Source organism: Strongylocentrotus purpuratus, unplaced genomic scaffold (assembly GCF_000002235.5).
Source record: "Strongylocentrotus purpuratus isolate Spur 01 unplaced genomic scaffold, Spur_5.0 spur5_scaffold_1, whole genome shotgun sequence".
Lineage (NCBI taxonomy): Eukaryota > Metazoa > Echinodermata > Echinoidea > Camarodonta > Strongylocentrotidae > Strongylocentrotus > Strongylocentrotus purpuratus.
The window spans coordinates 3,981,038-4,005,865 of NW_022145594.1; the positions used below are offsets into that span (position 1 = coordinate 3,981,038).

Sequence of the window (24,828 nt, forward strand, 5' to 3'; positions counted from 1 at the left end):
AACCTTCTGTTCAATTTACAAGTACACACATGTACACCTGTAGTAGACATTGTTTCATCTTCTGAGGGCCAGAAAGCCATAGAACTCATTAGAGAAGGCATAGACATACCCGGTACATGTAAAACATCTTTCCATTTCTGAGAAAAAATCTTGGGCTCTGAGAAAAATAGCTCTGCAAAAAATACACATAACAAGATCCATAGATAAACAATGCTTTCCAAAAGGTAAACATCATTGAAGCTCCATGAGAGTGAATTATCTCCCCCCCCCCCCCCCCCCCTGCAACAATAAAAAATAATACAATGAAAAAGGCTATTACACATTTACCAAATATAACCAAGTCAAGTCTGTATTAACAAAATGTGCCAAATTTAAAAGGGGATAAACCTTGGACTACACTTCGCAACAATACCTTCATTACCAAAATAAACACCGCCTCAATGTACCACCTGTAGGCCCAACCTTGTAAACACACAAATGTTGGCTCTGAGCTACAGTGTAGAATACAGAAGTTAACTACTGTACACCGTAGACAATGTACAATGCAGTAGCTTTAGCCAATTAATACAAGGTTGTGTTTTTAAAGGTAAAGACCAGTTATGGTCATGCGATTGCATTGTGAAAGAAACGTTGTGAAATCGATCAGAAAAGGTTGATCATCTAGCATAGATGTACTGCAAGGTTCTGGAATCATCAAAATGATAAGAAATTTGGCCAAGTCTTCATCAAGTTAGAAGCACTGTACACAGAAAGATGTATATGGGACTACACACACGTGCACAACACATGCATTTCATATCTCTCAACAGGCAAGAGATACACTAATTTACCAAATATATCAATTAGTAAGCGGTTTCCCGTCAAGATTTTTATCATCATGTAATATTCAAAACATATTCTTTCACATGATTGGTAATAAGAGCTTCCATTTCACTTTTTGAAATTGGGGCGTTTCCAGTACTGGTCTTTACCTTTAATCTCAGCACACAGCAGAGGCTCGAGTCCTGAGCACTCGGATTTAGATTTGATTAATTTTCAAGTTTGTACATGTAGATCAGACCTGTAGTAGCCTACATATTACATAACAACAACTAAATGTTCTAAAGCAAATGTAGGCTACAACATACACTATACAGTACATGTAGATGTACAGCAGACTTTGGGGGAATTATTAAGTGTAAACATTGTGTAGGCCTATATGTACATACTTATACATTACATTTACAGTAGGTGATTGGTTGGTGTTTACCTGACTGCTATTTAAAGAAAGCATGTGAATGCTTGTAATACTCTTTTCACACTGGTTTTGCTTAACCCCGTACTTTGCTTAGCCCCGTACTATCCTTAACCCCGGACTATTTTTTTTTGGCTTTTCTCACTGCAATTCCTTAGCCCCGTACTAGCCATGGCCATGGAATTCATTAATTCGCTTCACTGCGTAGTCCCGGACTATTTTTCGTTTCTGTTCTCATTCATTTGCTTGGCACCGCAATTGCGGAATTAGCAGGAGTTAGCACCACAATTGCGAGGTTAGCCCTGCTATTTTGCAGGGTTAGTTAACCCCAGTACTATAGGTGGGGTTAGCCCACTTTGGTAAAAACGAGTCTGAACAGAAAGTGGAATAGGCTTAACCCCGGACTATACATGTGGGTAGGGCTAAGACCCCCCTTTAACCCCACCTATAGTACGGGGTTAAGCAAATTTTTGCCAGTGTGAAAAGAAAGTGGAATAAGCTTAACCCCGTACCATAGGTGGGGCAAAAACCCCCCTTTAACCCCACCTATAGTACGGGGTTAAGCAACATTTTGCCAGTGTGAAAAGAAAGTGGAATAAGCAGCTTAACCCCGGACTATAGGTGGGGTTAAGATACCCTTTAACCCCACCTAAAGTACGGGGTTAAGCAAAATATTGCTAGTGTGAAAACAGTATTAGAAAGCAACCAGTGGACCAATGGCTGTATTATCCCCCAAGGGACTTTGTAATGAGGACTAAAGCCTAATACCGAAGGGCACCCCGCGTAGACTTGGTTTCGAACCCAGGACCTCCCACTTTTCATTCAAGACCACTGCTCTACCACTGAGCCATCATGCCTCAAAACAAACATACCGTATGTACATACACATGTACAGTCAAACTATTTGTCTGACTGAAATATTTATAGTACTGTATGTAAGCTGTCAATGGCACTTAACGTCCTTGTAGGCAGCTAATTTTGCTCGAAACTGTCTATTTCTGAGCACTACAATGTACATGCTTGGAGTGGCCCAGACAAAATTGTGAAGTAATTTGTTTTCCCTTTATTTCTACATTCCTAAAATCTACCCTGGACCACTTCATGATAATGCACATAAAACCTGAAGAAATACTCCCAGGTAAAACTTCAATCACATACAGTAAATGTAGGGGTGGGCCATTCCATGAGAAGAAGGACATGACATCAAAAAAAGAAATGTACCTCTTATGTTAATTCTTTGATTTATCACTAACCTTATGCCATGGATGTTCATAAAACATTAGGGCCTTTCAAATTCAATACAATTTTTTTTTCATTTTTGTTGATTTCCTAAGATCTCAAACTATCATCAAAAACGTACATGTGGGACTGTAGCTGAAAACTAGATGGAATTTTGACTGCGCGCAGTCGAAAATGATGCCTCCGCCATAGAGCAATTTAAACAAGTTTGGAGTTTAAATCTCCAGTGGTTCTTGAGATATCATGATAACAATCTCAATGTATGGAATTTCATAAGTTGACCTCTGTGACCCTTGACCTTTGACCTACGTGCTCCAAAATCTGATCAGATTGTCTTCCTATGGTGATACACACTATCATTAAGTTTGAAGTTTAAATCTCCAGTGGTTCTTGAGATATTATGATAACAATCTCAATGTATGGAATTTCATAAGTTGACCTCTGTGACCCTTGACCTTTGACCTACGTGCTCCAAAATCTAATCAGATCGTCTTCCTATGGTGATACATACTATCCTTAAGTTTGAAGTTTTTACATCTCCAGTGGTTCTTGAGATATCATGATAACAATCTCAATGTATGGAATTTCATAAGTTGACCTCTATGACCCTTGACCTTTGACCTACGTGCTCCAAAATGTAATCAGATTGTTTTCCTATAGTGATACACACTATCACTAAGTTTGAAGTTTAAATCTCCAGTGGTTCTTGAGATATCATGATAACAATCTCAATGTATGGAATTTCATAAGTTGACCTCTGTGACCCTTGACCTTTGACATACGTGCTCCAAAATCTAATCAGATCGTCTTCCTATGGTGATACATACTATCCTTAAGTTTGAAGTTTAAATCTCAAATGGTTCTTGAGATATCGCGCTAACAAACTCAATACAAGGAATTTCATAAGTTGACCTCTGTGACCTGTGACCTTTGACCTACGTACTCCAAAATCTAATCAGATCGTCTTCCTATGGTGATAAATACTATTCCCGAGTCTTAAGTTTAAATCTTAAATGGTTCTTGAGATATTGTGATAACGGTCAAACGGGACGGACGTACGGACGTACGGACGGACGTACGGACGGACGTACAGACGTACGGACGTACGGACGTACGGACGGACAACCCGAATACATGATGCCTCCGGCACCACCTTCGGTGGCGGAGGCATAAAAACCAATTTATTGCAGATTACACAGGATTCTTGTAATATTTTTTCCTGAAAATTTCGCTAAATGGAAAAAGATGAATATATTTCCATATTCTAAGGGGTCCTGTGATATTTAATCTATTACATAGGGGTGAAAATGGCCTCCGGACAAAATGTAACGCGAGTTACCGTAACGTGAGTTACCGACATATTTGCTTCCTGCATTTTACTAGTCCATTGTTTCTTATCTTTAATATTGTGATCTTATACTAGTAAGTCACAACCTACTATCAAATTAAAATAGGAAAGATTTTGTCAAGATTGTCTAGTATGAGGAGAAAAGAGGGTCTCGTAGAATTGACCATGTCCTTTTTTTGTAACGCGAGTTACTGAAATTCAATTATCCAAGAATCTAAAAATGTTTGTTCTTCAATTTTCTTTTTTGTTTCATTCAGTTGTTCTATATCTACCCTGTCCATGTTTGAAAAAAGTATCTTGTAGATCCTAGCAGTTCTAAAGATATAGGCACATTATCGTGTCAATGTACCCATTAAGTGTAACGCGAGTTACCATGGAATGGCCCGGGTACATTTACATGTATGTATACATGTACATGAAGTGATGTACAATACATTGCTAAATGTGTACATTATGTACACTGTATGTCAATTAACCTTGCACATGTAGTTGTACATGTACTGTATTAAGAGTGTCTGTAATTTTAAATACATGATTATCAAACAGAGACTGTGTACTGTGGCCTGCTGGCTAAGAAACTCAGAAAATCCTATTCATAAGGAGTTTAGTCGCACCAGTGAGTATCTCTTTCCTCACATTGCTGATTATTGTGAATCTTCTTTAAAAATCCATCAAATAAAGGGGTTGCATGATCTAGTGTGTACTCAAAATGAAAAGAATTTATTGAATTATAACCCTGGGTTTCTAGTATTGAATGCAAGACCAACAATGCATGTAAACTGTAGCCCTGTATTATATTGATTACACACACACTGTATGATGAATGATCGACCAATCAAGTTACTGCAAAGTGGGGGTGTGTCATTGTCCATCCTTGCCTGTTCGCCAGTGCATGTATTATACAGAGGACCTGTTTACATGTACCATAAAAGTGTTTTACAATATACAGGGACAGGGTATTATTTGGGTGAGACAACAGAAAAGGAAACGAAAATTTGCTCGACTCATCATGACTTGTAGGCCAATATAACAGGACATTCAGACACTGCATACCACACAAAAACATGTGTTGGCCTACTTGGACATTTTGGACATTGTACATACTGTATATACATGTATTTAGTGCATGACATAGTGTACCTGGACAAAATATTTGTCTGCCTATACACTGTAGGCCATACATGTATATACATGTACATGTACTATACAATCTACATAGTAAAATCAATTAGCTTCCACACACAAATACTGTACATGTGAATTATGTTCAACATCTTGTGTCAATACACACACCTGTGAACACCAAATTACCCAAAGTATGAATTGCAAAGAGCCAAAGATCATACCGAAAAAACAAAACAAAAAAGACTCATATGTTTCAACATGTTATGCGTAGAGGTGGACTGTGAACCACGAGGGAAGGGGTTTGAATCCCTGTCGCAGCACTCACGTTCTTTAATAGGCAAAGCATTAATCTACACTCACCTCACTAATACCCAGGAAGGGTTAATGGGTACCTAGAGATATCGGGACTGAGCACGTAACAGCAGCTCTCATCCCCTCTCAAGTGCTATCTCTTTTATACTGAACCTACTGCATGTTATCCAATAATCTTGGAACTACATTTATTATTCAACTCAAGGATTCTACAGGACCGTTTTGGGGAAAGGATTCATCCTTGTTTTAGCAACAGATATGAAAGTCTTACCTTTTTCAAATGTAATTTTGTACTATTCTTTATACAATACAATGTTTTATACATGTACATGTAGTTTCAGTTTGGATATTCATCATGCTATTACAGTTCTTATCATTTCATTTCTTCTGTACTCACTTCTTGATTTTTTTTCTATTTCTACAGCGCTTAGAGACTTAATTGTAATTTGCGCTATATAAAATTGAGTATTATTATTATTATTATTACCTGGCAGGAACAAATTCCTTGAAATGCTTGAGCGATGTAATGGCAGCTACTGTATGCTATAAAAGCCAGCATAATAATAACAACAATGGATCGCCAGAAATACATGTACATGTAGGAATGAGCACTGTACACTATACAACAAAGACTCACAACTATTACCACTGCCCCAGGGAGCAACCATCCTTGTGTGACAATATTTTGGTCTGCTTTTTACAATTTTCAAGACCTTGGTCCTTTTATGCATACAATGGAATTTAGCTTTGAGAAATGAGCTGCTATGAGGCCTGTGAGAGGGACCAGTACAAGGTCTATTATAATAGAGCACTGAATGTTACATTTTTATTGTATAAACTGAAGGTGAATTTTACAAAGGTTTATAAAGACTTTATAAAGACTATAAAAAGAATAATAAGAGAAAGATCATTGAAGTTATATAGGGAAAACTGATAGAGGATCTACAATGTACATTGTAGATGTAAGCAACAGAAATGCCTAGGGTCGTTGCATATCAAGTAATCCATTGAATATTCAAAGTATCAAACAAAAATTGGAAAAACAGAGGAACTTTCTTTGCTACAATGTACATGTAGCAACCTAACTTTCTCAAGAAACAAGACTTCTAGGGCTAGAAGAGAGATATTTTCAATTAAAAACAAATAGTTAGAAAAATGAAAGAATATTCACAAGGTAAATCATCACTACTAATACTATTCATCTTTGATCAATTCTAAAGTTCTATAAAACTAACAACTTTTGTCTCCTTTATTAAATTTTCCTCCAATCATCAATGATATTACTTCTCATGTCTGGTTTAAAGGTAAAGACCAGTTTTGGAAACGACCCAATTTCAAAAAATGAAATGGAAGCTCTTATTACCAATCATGTGAATACACTGTACATTATGATAACAATTTTGCCTACCGCCTACTAATTGATACATTTGGTGAATTAGTTCATCTACATGGTCTGTGAGAGATAAACGCACGTGTCGCGCATGTGTGCGTATAGTCCCATACATCTTTCTGTGTACAGTGCTTGTAACTTTACGAAGACTGGGCCAAATTTCTTATCATTTTGATGATTCCAGAACCTTGCAGTACACACCAATACTTATATGCTACATGTAGATGATCAACGTTTTCTGATCGATTCCACGTTTCTTTCACAATGCAATCGCATGACCATAACTGGTCTTTACCTTTAATAGTACAAAGTTACAAACTACAATGTATCCAAATTACATGTATACTCCCTCACTCACTCAGAATGTACATGTTTCTAATTTCCATTGTCAGCACAGCACAATACCTTTACATGTGCCTAGAAAATGCACCTATCGCCATGTACATGCATGTATTGTAGGCCTGCACATAACCTTGGCCTGAGACCAGTACAAACAAATAAAGGCAAGGTTCGTTTGTGAAACTGAGACCACTTATTTCTGGTAATTAATTTCTAGCAATGATTTACAGGGCCTGCTCAAAATAGTATACAAATAATAAACAGCAGTGAGGTCATTAGTAAGAATTACCCAACCCACACAAGGTACAGTTGAGGGTGTTTGGACTGTTTTGAAGGTACTGTACACCGAGTGTGGATAGTTTTACTATTGCTCGAACAAAATGATGTGTATTATTTGTTTTTAGTTAAAGTTTAAAGATGATGCTTTATTTGTTTTACAAAACGATGTTTTATTATAACATGATTTTACTAATGACCAGTCATAATTAGTTACAAACAATGTACTAATGACGTGTTAAGCAAAATAAATGCCTGTACAACGTGTACGGTCTCAACTGAATATTTGATTAGGATCCGCTTCATCATCTAATATAAACATACATGTATGTACAGTAGGCCTACATGCTGTTTGCAACTTTGCATGTAGTACAGTATGTTAGTGTATATATTCACAGATGTACACCTGTACTATTTTCTAATCATTTGATAGGACTATAAATATGTTACGCTTTTTTTGCAAAGATCTTTCTGCATTCCCTCCCTCATGCTTTATAAAAAAAAAATTATTTTATCTAAAACTAAATTTATTTTCATACTATTAATAGCTTGGTCTATCAGGCATTACATGTAGATTGTAACTCATTACCGGTACCCATTAACATTAGGCTTTAAAGTTAACGCCCCTCTGGCTATACAGATGATATTACTTTTGGCCTGCTTCAATATTTTGGGGGATTTAGTTACTTTGTTCTCTCCATATAATAATCTAAGCTCGCCTACATGTAGACAAAGTTACAAGAAACATCATTCATTTTCATTGGATTTATGCCTCTTAAATGCTAGTTGAAATGAAATGAGAGATCTAAGAGAATTTGGGTAATTTCTTTTTAAACACAAGGACTTCTGGTATACAGGAAAATATATAAAAATATTAAATAACAGTGAAACTATTTCCTCTCCAATTTGAACAAAACTGGGAATCCATTTCAGTAGCTCTATTACTAAATGGATCATTAAACATGTTAAATTCGACCTTTGACTATTAATGTACATGTAGGCCTACAGTACATGCAATTCGCAAACAAGGACAGTTTTTAATTCAGTTTCAGAATGAGTCACTGAGTGATATTTACAGACTTCAACTTTTCTACTAAACTACAGAGCTTTTTAAATCACATTAAAGTCTACATACTTGTACATATGCATAAGATGTATTCACAAGTGACCGTCCTTCTCAGATCTTGATCTTTTTATTTATTTGAGAAAAGGTAGTAGGCCTAGTGGCCTACTAGTATTAACACTATGAATATGACGGACAAAGAAAGCGGACAAAATATACAGTTCCTCAGATACACAAAGGGATATCCCTTCACTGCTATTATGTAAAAAGGTGAATATGCAGTGAAGAGATGTTCCTTTGTCTACCTGAGGAACTGTATATTTTGTCCGCTTTCTTTGTCAGTCACATTCATAGTGTAAATGATGTCTGACTGAATTTTGTTATGAGTAATAATAAATTAGGCCTTAGTTAAAGGGGAGATAAAAGAAGCTGGTTCTAAAAGTGATTTTTCTAGAGGCGTTATTCAAATTCTTGGATTCAACCTCTCCTGCTACATGTAAGAAAAACAGAAAAATAGCAATGACAAACATCAGTCTCACAGAAACACAACAAGCAACACTGTTTAAATAACAACATAACATTTATGATTTAGAGATCTAGATCTACATTATTAAACAGAATGTACTACAGCATCTTTTCATAAAGTGCATAAGACAGAAATGGACCCTACTTAGGGTCTACAAAGAAAGAAAGAAAGAGAACATTATCATGCGAAGCTTACATTGATTACAAACAAAGAGGAATTAGAAAAATTGTGTTTTCAACTTTGCATAGATCTAGACCTACACTTCTTGAAAACTGTGAGACAGTCGACGGAGAGAATGTGTTTAAATAACTTAACCATGATAAAATTAACAAGTTAACCTTCTTTCTAAACAGAAATAAACGCTTACTGACTCACCTCATATGACTAACAAAATACAAACATCTACATGCTGCAGGTAGGCGCACAATAACAATAGAGAACACTTATAAAAACACACCGCTCAGCTCAGGTGATGTTTGGCCAACGAATTCTGCAACAATGAGCACTGCACTGCAGCTGCACTGCTCACCCACAACACTCACGGGCGAAGTCTGTTCTGCAGCAGTGTAGATCTACACTGCATTGCATTGTTGTAGACTTCAGTTGTAAACAAATACACCGCGCGCTGCAATTATCCTCTCAAAAACACCAGAAAATAGTGAAACAAGAATGATATTACTGATATTGCAACTCATTAACTATAGTTACCTCTGTCTCTTGATCGTCTAATTCCAAAGGGCCCGACGGACCGAAGTACCAATGCTAATTTAGGATTATCATGATACAGTTACGGTCGCGGCCATGAATAATATAATGATGAGCAATATTATTTCTTATAATAGCCCTCTACGACAAAGAGGCGTGCATGATTGATTGGTTAAAAAGTTCTGATATGTAGGCTACCCGAGGGGAGGCCTACTACAATAATCGAAACTAAAGATTGATTCCTGTGTTTTCAAATTGATGGGGGGGGGGGGGGGGGGGGGTCAATTCATCTATGATTCGACACATTTCTTGTAGTTTTAAAAAATACTATATTTCTATTTTAAGCTTGGCCTATTTCAAAATAAAATTAAAAAATGGTAAATGGATAATGTTGTGAGTTTTATTTATGTATGCATAAATCTATACGAAGCCAAAATCGTCAATTGCCCCCCCCCCCCCTCCCTCCCCCCGAAAATGGGATTATTTTAATAATATCGATAATGACATTGATAAATAAATGAATGGATCTCAAAAGTTAAAAAGCAGGACAAAAAGCAATTTTTTTTTCGAGATTGTGTCACTGGATTGGAATTGGAGTATAGGGATGCATATTGGCCGAGTCTCGCATGCTCATCATTTTATTCATAACGAATCGATGGGTATAAAATATGGGCCGAGTTTTATATCATAAAACTATTATCTTAAATCGATTAGGCTAAGTTTGAACTTACCTTTTCTGTTCTTGAAGGCCTAATATTGTGGGCAAAAATATCCTCGGCAGATGATTTCGGTGGACGACTATCCTTTAGCGTTGACGTTCACTTGGGAATTGCTTCTGGTCCGCAATATACAGGGTAATACCGACATTAAACCCCAACACGAAAGTAATGAAAAAGTGAAGAAAATAGCATTTCCCAAGCATCAAACCACCTTACGTTCACATAGCATCACGTGACCTTAAACTTAGCCAATAGCCATCGCAGGAAGTTGTATACAAAGGCGCGCTAAACGACCTGCGTGCCTTTGTATTCATTATCCAATTTGTTTAGGATGTTTCATTAAAATATTGTAAGGGGAAGCGGGAAGTGCAGGTATACAAGATACACTTGGAGAATGAAGGACAAGAAATGTACATAAAAGACGGAGACCGATTGAGATACCGAGTGCAGCTTTTGTGTAACGCATGCTTTGTTGTCTGCTTAGTTATACAACAAAGCTATACGGAGCTATACTGGGATTTGACTTTGCAAGTTGCATATAATGAGTTTTATAAAGCACCATATGGTAGGTTAAGGGTAATGTAATAGAACTAAGTGCTGTGGGAATATGCATGAGTATAAAAACAGAAAGAAACGAACAAAGAAACAAACAAGTTCAGGAAAAAAGGAAAAGAAATGCTGGCATGTGTTATGGCTCATTATTTATCGACTTAGACTGAGGCCTATATAGGGCTAGGAGTGAAAAGTGCCAAAATGGGATTTTGAGATTTAAAACAAATAGTGTCGGGCATATAAATTGAAATCAACTACCTCCATTAGATATAATTTTATCAGCTGTAAACGTTATTAAGAAATGGACAAATATATATATACCAACCAAATTTCAGAGAGATTCAATTGAAGAACAAAATGGTTTCACTCTAAAAAATATTTTGAGAGTGTTGGAAATGTGCCACATAATGATGTATTTTATGTTTTGTATTTTTTAAAATATATTTGGAATACTTATTTTGTCATAATTTTTGTTTTAGTTGCCCCAAAGTTTTCGCTCGTGGTGATTATTATCTGTGTTAAGCCATTATGTATGGACATTGTTTCTTTAATTATTTGTATAATATAATGTATGGGTATATGCATGATGGTATTTGTTTGAAAATAAAGAACCCTGTAGAAGGGGGGGATGATTAATTTATTTATGAAAAGAGTCTTTTCTTCAGACTTGGATGGGTGTTTCTCAGGCTTTTCCTAACACATATTATATGTTAAATATTTAAGAGTAGCTCGACGTTTGAAGAATATACATTTAAAACTTCTTGGTTACCCTTTTCTAATTACTATATAACAGATATTGTATCATTACAGGTTTACATTCATCAAGCTTCTTCTCAAGACAATAACTGTTGGAAAAACGTTTAGTTAATTGATAGTAATTGATTCAATATATTTTCCTATCTCATTACTTTTGTGATACTTCTTATTTTTTGTCTTTCCCTATATATTCTTATAATGTTCTCCCATCGTCTTCTCTTTCTTCATCTTTCTTCTTCTTCAGGCTCCTCTTCTTGCTCTTCTCCTTCTTCTTATACTTCTTCTGGCTTCTGCTTCTTTTGTTTCTTCTTCTTTCTCTTCTTCTTCTGGCTTCTGCTTCTTTTGTTTCTTCTTCTTATTCTTCTTCTTCTTCTTCTTCTTCTTCTGCTTCTTCATGTTCTTCTTCTTCTTCTTCTTCTTCTTCTTCTTCTCCTTCCTCCTCTTTTCTTTCATGCAGTCTTTCTACATTCCAACATAATTATAATTGCCGGTGCATACATTATTCCCGCCCCCCCCCCCCCCCCCCACTCAGATGTCGGAATGACCGCATGCGTGTTGCCAAAATGTCCGGTAAAGGGGTACTTTTCGTGCGACAAAGTCCGGCCCGAGATTTGTAAAAAAAGGGGGTGTATTTGACTTTTCACCCGGAGATTTCTTTAAAAAGGGGGTGTTTTTCTTTTTCTCTCTCATCTCTTTGGACTCCTGAGAAATTATTCCGAATTTAGGGGGGGTACATTGAGCATTTTTCCTGATTTAGGGGGGTCTCCAAAGCAGGAAAAGCCCGCGAAAAGCCCGCGAAAGGGGGGTTCGGAAATGTTGGTAGTCCTCAGATAGGGGGTGCTTTCAAAAAGAGGGTACGAGTATATGCGTACCCTAAATAACACTGAGTGGGGGGGGGGGGGGGGGGGCCGGGACATTATTAACTCCGTATATATACTTTAGACTTCGTATTCTTTCCCATGCAACTAACGTATGTGTTTTATGTGTTATACCTCCTGGCTATTGTTTGCATGGGGAAAAAAACCTAGACTGTATCAGCATTTTCTTCTCGGTGTGTGTGTGGAGGGGGGGGGGGGTGCAGGTAGATATATAGACTGGGGAAGGCTGACCTAGATTTATAAAAATGATATTATATACATACGATACAGAGAAAGAAAGAGAGAGAGAAAGAGACAGAGGGAGAGACAGAGAAAGAGAAAGAAAAAGAGAGAATGGCCAGGGCGGAGAGGCATGAGACCATGCTAATTAATGAATAGAAAATAATAGATCTTGTCAGGAGGCACAATATATACCCAGGCGTTTGAGGGGTGGAGAGAGAGGGGGGGGGGGGACAGAGAGAGAGAGAGAGAGAGAGAGGGGGTGGGAGAGAGAGAAGAAAAGATAGAGACGGGGGAGGAGGGGTGAGATTGACCCCCACACACGATGCAAATGACCCTTAATGGCTAGGTGCCCATGCTAAACAAAATTCATATGGCGATCCTCGACCCCCAACACCTGTACACAGAAACCATCGACATCCAGACTACACTTTACTATCAAGTTCATGAAAAAAACATCTGCATTTGACGTGCATGTACCGTCATCATCACCAACACTTCCAATAGCAGGAACAATGATAACTATCAAAACCACTATTCGCACCGCCACCACCTTGATTATCGTCAATCATAATTTCTAGCATCATCATTTACATCGCCGTGGTCAAACACCATCACCATCATCATTATGATCATTCTCATCATCACCAGAATCAACTCCACCACCACCACCCTCACCATCATCATCACAACCACCACCACCACCATCATCACAACCACCACCACCATCATCACCACCACCATCATCACCACCACCACCACCACCATCATCATCACCATCACCACCACCACCATCAACAACACCACCACCATCACCACCACCACCATCATCATCCTCATCACCACCATCATCATCATCATCACCACCATCACCACCATCATCATCATCATCATCACCACCACCACCACCACCACCACCACCACCATCATCATCACCATCACCACCACCACCATCAACAACACCACCACCATCACCACCACCACCACCACCATCATCATCCTCATCACCACCATCATCATCATCATCACCACCATCACCACCATCATCATCATCATCATCACCATCATCATCATCACCACCACCACCATCACCGTCATCAAGTTAACCATCATTACCTTCGTACATGCTACATTGCATTTCCATCAATAGCCAATCTCAGGGGCTAAAATACACCAGGTACATAGCATCACTGTAACAATTCACAACTACATGCACATCGTTTGAATTCGCTATCATCATTTCGTCCTTGTTTTCACGAAGTGACGGTAGTGAGGAAAATCGTAACGCAAAGTGAATGCAATTTTTTTTCACTAACGTCACTTCGTGAAAACAGCGACGATTTATTATACATGGTACTCGCTACTGGTAGTCAGCTTCACAATTAAGCTACATCTAGTGAAATATATACAGGTGAGTTAAAAGAGAAAACTTTTTTTTTTAAAGGGCAACTGATTAAAAATATAAACTTGGTTTACATGAACATGTTTTATAAAACAGACAATACCCAAAAAACAAACTTGAACAATAACTACCGGTAGATGGACATACAGAGCACATGCAAACTTCGCATGGCTTAACAAAAGCAGAACATTTGAACAGTAACAATACATGGTTTAAAGGACTCATCGATGGTAGGAGTATTTATTAGAGGTCTACTCTCTAGCAATAATTTGGTATACTGTAGTCATATCCTGATCTTTTGGCTACTGCCCATGAGAGGGACAACCCATGAAGGCCGAACGGCAGGCAGGACCAACAGTCCATGAGACCAACAAAATGTTCTATATGTATTTTCTGAGGGTTCAAGGGATGAACAATTTCAGCCTGGGGGTAGAGCTGTCGATCTACTTTAATTTCCAAGACATCTGAGCTATTTTAAACCCTAAATTACTAAGTAATGTACACATGGTTACCCCCCCCCCCCCCTCAATCTATTTGAGTAGCTTTAATAAACACAACAATCTTACAACATATTGTGCATTGCCTTAAAACATATAACTTCATAAATAAGTGCATTCATGGTCATTACTCCAAAAGCTGAGAACATCTGCAAATTTTCTGGTAGCTCCAAACTTGTGTGAGGACACCAGACTAAGGTTAAAATATTTTTTGGGCGGGTTTATCATGGAAGAACAAAATATTTGTAAACAATAGAAGCACAATTTTTGCTGATATATTTCAATCACCGAACAATTTACCGGTAACCGCTCCCCCTTATTTTTTCCATCTCTCTGATACACACATAGGGGACCAAGCATAAAATTCCCAGATTTTCCCTGACGTATGTCTGATGGAATTTCAAAGTTGAAGATCCTCGTTTCAACCTACTTTGAAACATCGGCCAATCGCCCAGAGGATGTGCTCCTAATGAGATAGAATTTAAGAGATTAACTACATGTATTTACTGGGGGGGGGGGGGGCAATGAGATTTCTAGATATGTCCCAGATTTTAATGTTTTTCTTTTCTTTTGCTAGACTGAAAACCTCTCTCTATCTATGGTTGTTCTGCTGAGACTACATCTTGCTCCACTGACCGCCTCTATACAGAAGGTTGACAAATGTCATTTTTAGTGAAGAATTCTTCATTGCATGCAGTTATTTCTGCCTTTTCTGCTCCCCCGACTTAAAGAAAAGAGAGGGAACTCATTTTCCAATTTCCACCTGATTTACTTACACAGGTTTAGCTGGGAGCTCTGATAGATGAAGAACAATTAAAGACAGCAAAATACTTGCAGAATTGGGCAAGATTATAAAATTAGCTACACGCAAATGGCCATTTCACTAATTGAACATGGATGCTTGTCACGTTAATTAAAAAAAGATAATACAAAAAGGCTGCCAGATAATAACTTAATTAGCTATTCACATTAGCCTATGTGCACAAGGGATTGCAAGTTAGGTTTAATACAGAATGCCTACGAAATTTCAATAACTTAATTGTTCCTTATACATCAAAAATCACAATAAGGATTATACTATTTCATCATCTACAAAGCAAAATTCTACTGGTATTGAAAAAAGGATATGTATAGATATTCCAATCCCAAGAAATAGTCACACAAATATCAATGTGCAGATATCAAAAACCCTTCCATGTAAATTCTTATACACACAGCCTGTAATGTACACTAGAGCATTAAGATGCAAAACACATGTGAATTACATGTTAATTTCAATGTCTGTAATGTACACTTCCATGACCTTGTAACATACATGGAAAATCACCTCCTTGAAGTGCTTCCGTGTCCTTCTAACTAACATACTTTACACAGTTTCAAAACACATTTTGAGCACTCGGCTCTAAAAAAAAGAAAAAAGTTGTCCAATAATTATCAAACAAATACTTTGTACATCAATAACTTACACTTGGTTATAGGATAATAAATGCCAATGATACTTCGTTCATCCACTACATCGACTACATTCAAATAGTTCCATATAAATCAGAGGTATAATTAGTTGGTTACCGTAACATCTCAAAACATTTCACTCTTTCCTAAACAGTATATCGTTTAACTCTTCAGGTATCTCATGCAAACTTTGTATATTAAACAACTCTCAAATTCTAACACAGAAACTTGTAAATGTCTGTTAGTCTTGCATCATCTTTCTTGAGAGATGACACATCTTTCTTGAGAGATGACACATCTTTCCGCTTTTCACTAGTGTAAAAACCTTTCCAGGGATCGCCAAGAACAGGCACCCACCATCTAAGCCAAGACCTCACATAGTGCTCATGCATGAACACTCTAAAAGGCTCAATCGATGAGTCCCAAGCTCTGACTTATCACTAACTCCTCCCATCGCTAGTCGCTACCATGTATCTTCTGTAAGCTCACACCAATCGGGCCATTCTTTTGAAGAATAATCAGTTGCTTGCCCAAGATAACTAATGCTAGCCAGTATAAAGCTCCAAATGAGACAGCTTCAGGCTTACATATCCATGGAGTAATGCTGATTGTGCATCAATTGTCTAAATTTCCCATGAAATGATTATCAGAGAGTTACAACTAGATCAATAAAACATTCTTTCCTTTACTTTGCTTCAACAAATTTTAATTCCATTTCCAAAACCAACTTTTTAAAACAAAATCCCTCTAGTTATCCAATCTTCAAAAACAAATACCGGTACTCCCAAGACATCACATCTATCACTTGTTAATTGATTACACAGATCCAGAACAAACTTCCCTTTAGGTGGAGTAACTTAGTTCAATCGTAAATTAAGCTCAGGATAACTCGAGCTGGGGACAATACATGTGAGCAGTTATCATCAAATCACACTGTATACAGATAATTGAGGTCCATTTGTAAATACAATCAATCTCATCTTAGTCATCACCTGTCTACAAAGACCATATTTTCAGTTTCCCTCGATGCGATGCTTCTCATGAAAAACATGTGTTACAGGAAACCTTCGTATAAAGACCCATCTGCCTATAAAAACCTAACGTTGTGTCTACCTTTAATGGTCTTTCTATACACATGTTCAACTATACTTTATCTACATAGATTATACAAGTTGAGCGTGTGTATGGGATTCCCTGTGTGCAGTTGCATTATTCATAAAGTTCTCTATTTTCCCCTTATCTTTGAAACACATTATTCGTTAAAAAATGCAAAACCTACATGTAAGTCAGTTGAAACTGTTATAAGAATCTCTGATCACAAAAATTCCACCTGAACATTTAAAACATGACTATTGCTTCACCGTAGTTCGGTTCATGTATTAAAATACAGTCAAACCTGTCTAAAGCAACCGCCCAAGGGAAACACAAAGAGTGGCCTTTGTAGACAGGTGGTCTTTGTAGACAGGTTCCTTTAGTACATGATTCAATGAGAAACCATTTTCAAGGGAAACAACAAATGTGGCCTTTGTAGACAGGTGGTCTTTGTAGACAGGTGGTCACTAAAGCAGGTTGACTGTAATAGATTCCTCTTTGAATGCATGGACAGTGCAAGAGGTACTCCTCAAAACATCAAATTCAGCAACTGCAATCTTGGATATTTAATAATCGGGTCATAAATGAAAATCGATGAAGCTATGAAGGGTAATAGCCAAGTCACACCCCCAAACTGACCCAAACCAACTGCTTTTCGATAGATACTGGGCTACTTCATTGTAATGTAATTTTCTGTTCAGTCTGCTGGCATTCTGCTATCAGTCTTGTCAGGCTGACTGCAGAATACAACTATCATTGAATAGTTACTTCTTTTTCTTACCATTGTTTGCATCCCTGGGAGATTTCCTCTTATTGGTAACGGATGGGGTTGCTTTTGGTCTTGCGATAAGGAGTGCCTTTGTGGTTGCCTTTGTGGTTACCTTTGTGGTTGCCTTTGTTGGGGTTGTGATAAGGAGTGCCTTTGTGGTTGCCTTAGTGGTTGCCTTTGTGGTCGCCTGTGCGGTTTTCTTTGTGGTTGCATTTGTGGTTGCCTTTGGGGCTGCATTTGTGGCTGCCTTTGGGGTTGCCTGTGGGGTGGCCTTTGTGGTTGCCTTTGTGGTTGTGATAAGGAGTGTCTGTGTGGTTGCTTTTGTGGTTGTCTGTGTGGTTGCCTTTAGGGTGGCCTCTGGGGTTGCCTGTGAGGTTGCCTGTGTGGTAGCTTTTGGGGTAGTCTTTGGGGCTTCCTTTGGGGTTGCCTTTGGGGTTGCCTTTAGGGTGGCCTGTGTGTTTGCCTTTGGGGTTGCCTTTAGGGTGGCCTGTGTGTTTGCCTTTGGGGTTGCCTTTAGGGTTGCCTGTGTGGTTGCCTGTGGGGTTGCCTGTGGGGTTGCCTTTTGGGTTGTCCGTGTGGTTGCCTTTAGGGTTGCCTGTGTGTTTGCCTTTGGGGTTGCCTTTAGGGTTGCCTGTGTGGTTGCCTTTGGGGTTGCCTTTGGGGTTGCCTTTAGGGTTGTCTGTGTGGTTGCCTGTGGGGTTGCCTTTGGGGTTGCCTTTGGGGTTGCCTGTGGGGTTGCCTGTGGGGTTGCCCTTGTGGTTGCCTTTAGGATTGCCTGTGTGGTTGCCTTTGGGGTTGCCTTTGGGGTTGCCTTTGGGGTTGCCTGTGGGGTTGCCCTTGTGGTTGCCTTTAGGGTTGTCCGTGTGGTTGCCTTTGGGATTGCCTTTGTGGTTGCCTTTGTGGTTGCCACTGGGGTTGCCTTTGAGGTTGCCACTGTGGTTGCCTGTGTGGTTGCCTTTAGGGTTGATTGTGGGGCTGCCTTTGGGGTTGCCTGTGGGTTTTCCTTTGGGGTTGCCACTGTGGTTACCACTGTGATTGCCTTTGGGGTTGCCTCTGTGGTTGCCACTGTGATTGCCTTTGGTATTGCCTCTGTGGATGGCTTTGGGGTTGCCTTTTCCTTTCCTGTTCCCTTTTCATCAGATAAAACCTTCCTTCGTTTAAACTTCCTCTTCTCATTCTTGATATCTTTGTCGTTCATGCGTTTGACCCTGATGGTTAATCGGCCAAGGTCGGAGATGGATTGGTACGAATCCTCGAGGTCATTTATGTTGACCATGACACTGCTTCCGTCCTCCAGCTGAAGCTTGAAGTACATACATGCATCCTCATCTACCTCAATCTCCTGCGGCATGGCAGCGATGTCCACAGGCGTTGCTGCTTGGCTTCGAGAACAGGCCCCCGTCTCGTACGTCTTGATCTTGTCTTCGATCTCCCTGATGCAGCTCACTTTCCTGGTGAGGGTGAGCTGCGGATCACAGATGTCTTGGCACAGAGGAACAATCTCAGCCATGCTGATGGGGTCAATGCTACGAGAGGTCAGCCGCGATTGTATGTACTTGATGCGCTTTGCCAGGCTGTGTAAGAATTGGTCTATAGCTTTGGCGTCCCCACTCTCTCCCTCTGCAGCATCTGATTGTGCATTGTTGTTGTCATTCAGGTCTGTTGTTTCGTTGAAGAGCTTCAAAGCATCCTTTGCCTCTGCCTTTAGGATGGCATCCACCTCCCTTGACAGATCTTCCTTGTCCTCCATGGTCGTCGAGGACAGAACGATCTTCTCACAAAGCGGGGCGATCTTCTTGCAGAGCTCTTCTGGTAAGAACTTGCTGGTCTGCAGCTGTTTGATGATGGCCATAGACTGCAAAACTCTTGTCAAAACAAACTCTTCCTCCGTGCCCTCTGTCTTGGCACCGATGCTTGACTGTCCATTTGGTGATGTCAGTTTACAAACCTTGATCAGATCATCCACCTTTGGATCAGTTGCGACGGTTGATGAAGTATTGACTTTAAGCAATGTTGGCAGAGCTTCAACCTTGATGGGAATCATTTGAGCTCCAGACTGTTTAGGTTTGATGTTGATGAAGTTCCGACGGATGAAATCTGCAACCTTCTCCGGGATGACTCCACCACCGAGCTTGGTAATGGTAGGGTTGGCCAGGTTTGGTTTCGTCTGAGCAGGTTGGGCGAGGGTAGGATTGGTGAGAGGAGAGATGGTGAGTGTAGGATTGGAGAGGATTGGTTTGGACAGCACAGGAGTGGAAAGGGCACTATTGCGCACAGCAAACGTAATGGGCCCCTGGGCTACCTGCAGCGACGGAATGTTTTGGACAGACGCCACAGCTGAAACAGCCCCTACAGAATAAGCCAGCTTGGGCACGGGCATCAGTTGGACATTGCTAGGGGGAACTGTGAGAACTACACCATTGCCCATACCACCTCCACCACCACCACCACCACCACCACCCACAAAGCCATTGCCTACACCCCTGATGCTGCCAGCACCGGTGGCGTATGTTCCAATTCCATTACCTAGTTGAATGACCCCATTTCCGAGTCTGTTCCCACCCACATTTCCAGGCGTTTTGATGCCAAACTGAACGGGTATGCCATTCAAGAGACCAATACCGTTGCTCAGGTTCAAATTAAAAACCCCGTTCCCACCGACAACTGGCGCTGTAACATTGTTGAACGTAGCATTGGTGGTGGTGCTGCCATTGGGTGGGGTGTGAACTGTACCCCCATTCAACTGGGTGTAAATAGAGTCCCTGTTCACCGGAAGCTGGAAGGGAGTGCCGTTCAATGGAACGTTGATGGAGCCTCCACTGAGCAGCGTGTGCAGGGTGCCATTGGGTAGGTTGTTGACCTGCTCGGTCGGTGCTGTGGTAGTTCCCTCAGCACCGCTCAGCTTGGAACCCTTCTGAGAAGAATCTGTGACGGACGACTGGGTGACTTTAAATTCTAAGAGAAAAAGACAGAAAAGAATTGAATTTATTTTTATGCCAAGAACAACAAGTACCGGTACTGATAATCAAATTGCTCCATTCTATAAAATAACAAAACTAAATGTTATTAAGATATTTAGTCTGCGAAGCTTCAATTCATGTTTCCTCCCCCCCCCCCCCCCCCCCCCCCTTTCACTTAAATCTGGATTCACTGCAAATACAAATGGGCAACCTGCATAAACTGAAGCTAGCAGATAGAAGCCTTAGTGATTGGTAAAAATAAACTGTAATGATCATTATAAACCTTTAGGTCAGTCAGGAGCCTCATGACTTTCTCAAGCCGATGGCCTGTCTGATTATTAACATATTTATGATTGGAAATTGAAATTTCAAACACTGTTTTCCTAACAGTTTTATAACACTACAGTCTATTGGGAAAAATGAGGGGTAAAAACTGGTCACTCAAAGATTTTTACTTTTTTGAGGCACTTCATGATATTTTGAAGCGCAATTTTTTTAGGGCTTCAATATTACACCATATCACAGACACTGATAGCACGTAGGGCCATGCATCTCAGATTCAACATTGTTATACCATGCCTTTCAAACAAAGACAAACAGACATTCAAGATTCCCAAACTTACACTGGCTAGAGTATATCAAATTATTGCATGTTGATTGACATTTAATTTGAATTCTTGATATCGCCAATACCCCCAAATACCTGGATGTTAGTTTCATGCCTCCATTTTAAATGCACTCTGGGATAGCTTGGTGACCAAGTCGCTTCCGGTCTATCTCGTGCCATCTATTCTTAGCCGGGGCGGCAACCGGTAGTCAGTAGTGACCTAGCTATTGCAATATTTGAATGGTGGTACCTTACACCTCTTTTTTTTATAGTACCGTATATCGTAAGCAATTTTGTATTTTCTTTACGAACTGAAATGTCCGTCGGAAAATGGTGCGATCCTGTGTGCTGGTCGCACAAATATAAAAATTTAAACCTTCAGAGATATCCCTGGATGGAAGATGTGACTTGGATAAAATTCCAAACAAATCCTAAACAGCGTGTGACCTGGACAAATTTGCCCTGAAAGCAAGAGAAGTTTGAAATCACTGCACTTTGACAAAGAACAATTACAAAATCCAAGGAGGTCAATAGCAGCCCACAATAGAGAAATAGCTTTCGGTTACATATATATTGCGCATGCATAAGACCTTTAAAAACTAGATGGAATTCGACTGCGCGCAGTCGAAAATGATGCCTCCGTCATAGAGCAATTTTACAAACCAAAACAGAAGACATTTTTCGAATTCAAGTTCAATTGTAATCCATTAACAGGTTCTCAGAATATCGTGATTACAAGCAATTTCTCATATACATATATGACCCTTTGATCTTTGACCTCATGACCCTAAAATCTACTCAGTTCATTGGCTCTGCAAGATGTCCTGAGTTAAATAGTAATCCATCTGTCAGTTCTAATGAGAATGTGTTCACAAGCTATTTTTGCATACATAATGAGCGCATGACCTTTGACCTCATGACCCAAGAATCTACTCAGTTCATTGGCTCTGCAAGATACATACATGATCTATGTTTGGCAGGAATCCATCAATCTGTTCTAATGATAATGCGATCACAAGCTATTTTTGCATACATGAGCCGCATGACCTTTGACCTTAACCTCATGACCCCAAAATCTAATCAGTTCATTGGCTATGCAAGTAACATACATGACCTAATTTTGGCAGGAATCCATCAATCGGTTCTTGAGAACGCGATCACGAGCTGTTTTTGCATACATAATGTGCGTTGTGGCCTTTGACCTTTGACCTCGTGACCCCAAAATCTAATCACTTCATCGGTTCTGCAAGTAACATACATGACTTAAGTTTGGCAGCAATCCATCAATCGGTTCTTGAGATAATGCGATCACGAGCTGTTTTTGCATACATAATGAGCCCTGTGACCTTTGACCTTTAACCGCATGACCCCCAAATCTAATCAGTTCTTTGACTTTGCAAGATACATACATGACCAAAGTTTGGCAGGAATCCATCAATCGGTTCTTCAGATAACGCGATCACGAGCTGTTTTTGCATACATAATGAGCCCTGTGACCTTTGACCTTTGACCTCGTAACCCCAAAAACTAATCAGTTCATCGGCTCTGCAAGATACATACATGACCAAAGTTTGGCAGGAATCCATCAATCGGTTCTTCAGATAACGCGATCACGAGAACGGGACGTACGTACGTACAGACGTACGTACGTACAGACGTACGTACAGACGGACGGACGGACAACCCGAAAACATAATGCCTCCGGCTACTTCGTAACGGAGGCATAAAAGATGTTGTACTGCCAAAACATAGGTCAGTCAGTCGGAAATCTTTCTTTTCTTTTTTGTTATTTTTTTTTCTTCCTCCCTCTTTGGATGGATATTTCTCGGTTTTGAATGCTTTAATTTTGTTTTCTCTAAAAACGGTAAACAAAAAAAAAAACTATTTTTAAAAAGCCCACTGTAGATTTAAAGATTATTGGGTCGGTCGCAAAGGGCAATAGAACATCTTTTTGTTAAAGGCCTAATACGTGTACATGTACCTCGCGCATGCCGCATGCATGTGCCGTATAATTGCGTACACCAGAGGTATGCAGTTTGAAATCCCAGAAGTGGCTCGAAATGACATCCAGAGGGCGCACACCCCAGCATTTGAAAGTATTGGCGATAGTGAGAATTGATAGGGAAAGGCCTTACACATGTGTGGTAACATACCAGAGGAAGATGTTCCATATGCTGGACTCCCTCCCTTTGAAGGTCCATTCTGCGTACCATTCAGAGTTAGTCCACTGCCGTCAGCTGGAGGGGTGATGCACTGCCGTTGACAAGGACCTCATCATCATGCCCATTCTCTGTCTTCCTCTTCTTCTTCTTGGGTTCTTCTCCCCCCTCCTTCTCATCATCCTCCTTTATCTCCTTCTCTTCCTCTTTTCCATCTTCCGTGTCTGCTGCCCTCTTGGCAAGAGATTGGAGAGTAGGTATTTTTTGAAGGTCGATTGAGGTAGATGGTGCCTTTGAACAGAAGCAAAACATAATATTATTTCTCTTACATTAATTCATTCATATATCGTCGGTGGGGTGACAAACCTCGTATCTCAAAAATCATGAATTTTTAGGAGAGCAAAAAAACTTTCCTGTCTCAACAAATGTAGTGCTGTGACACCGTCCTTTCTTTTCAAAACTGGAATATTTATACAATTTTTAATGTCATTGTTGAAATACAGTAAAATAATTGTTTCTATATTTGAAAGTGAGTTACAAGGTTTTTGCGTTTATCTACATTGAGATATGAGTTTTTAGTTTGTATTCAAATTGAGATACAAGTTCTTACTTTCAACTCTGAATGAGTTACGAGGTTTTGGTTGAATAAGTTACGAGGATTTGAATACACTAACTTTGGTACTGTTAGTCCGTGTGTGAGTTACGAGGAAAAGGAATTACGTATCTTATGTTACGAGGTTTTGTCAGTGCAGTTTCAAAGGGGGTTAAAGTTACAAGGTTTAGTTTAAGGGTGTTTGTGTGGAATTTGTGAAAAAAAACGAGAAGGAGGCGTTCCATGGATTTATCAGGTGTGTCGTAGGCCATTAGGTACAAAATTAGGCCAAATAATCAAAATCTCAACAATTGAGATCAGAGGTTTTGTCACCCCACCGACGATATGTGTTTTCATTTATTTGTTAATTTTCACATTTTATCCATCCATCTACCTATAAATATGTATCTACTTTAATATGTAATTATTCATTTCATTTATCATATGGAATCAACATAATTTCTACTTCAAAATATTGTAAAGCCTACCACACACTGATTTTCAATGAAATCACAATTGCGTTAGATAAAAAATTGGGCATTATACAACTGTTTCCTGTTTCATGTTCTGAATAAAAATACGAGTTACATGTAGCCTTCTTCTAAGAATAAAACAAA

At 39.4% G+C, this 24,828-nt stretch overlaps 2 protein-coding genes across 5 annotated transcripts in view; both read right to left on the reverse strand.

The window, feature by feature from the left end:
- LOC585040 (proprotein convertase subtilisin/kexin type 7) overlaps positions 1-10,487 on the reverse strand; it is a 45,249-nt gene extending 34,762 nt beyond the window's left edge. For 2 of the 4 annotated variants that reach the window (XR_004062574.1, XM_030977527.1), the window contains exon 1: positions 9,561-9,672. The gene's annotated coding sequence lies outside the window, so the exon portion shown is untranslated. Of the gene's footprint in view, positions 1-9,227; positions 9,405-9,560; positions 9,673-10,288 lie in introns of those variants that run through there. The other 2 variants (XM_030977528.1, XM_030977529.1) reach the window with 2 other exon arrangements.
- Positions 10,488-14,152: 3,665 nt separating this feature from the next.
- On the reverse strand, positions 14,153-23,706 carry LOC100890385 (WASH complex subunit 2). Its single transcript, XM_030977530.1, has 2 exons — positions 23,596-23,706; positions 14,153-20,848 (listed from the first exon to the last, which is right to left on the reverse strand). The coding sequence occupies exon 2, from the start codon at positions 20,319-20,321 to the stop codon at positions 17,889-17,891; it is 2,433 nt and encodes an 810-aa protein (XP_030833390.1). The 5' UTR covers positions 20,322-20,848; positions 23,596-23,706; the 3' UTR covers positions 14,153-17,888.
- Positions 23,707-24,828: the final 1,122 nt, after the last annotated feature.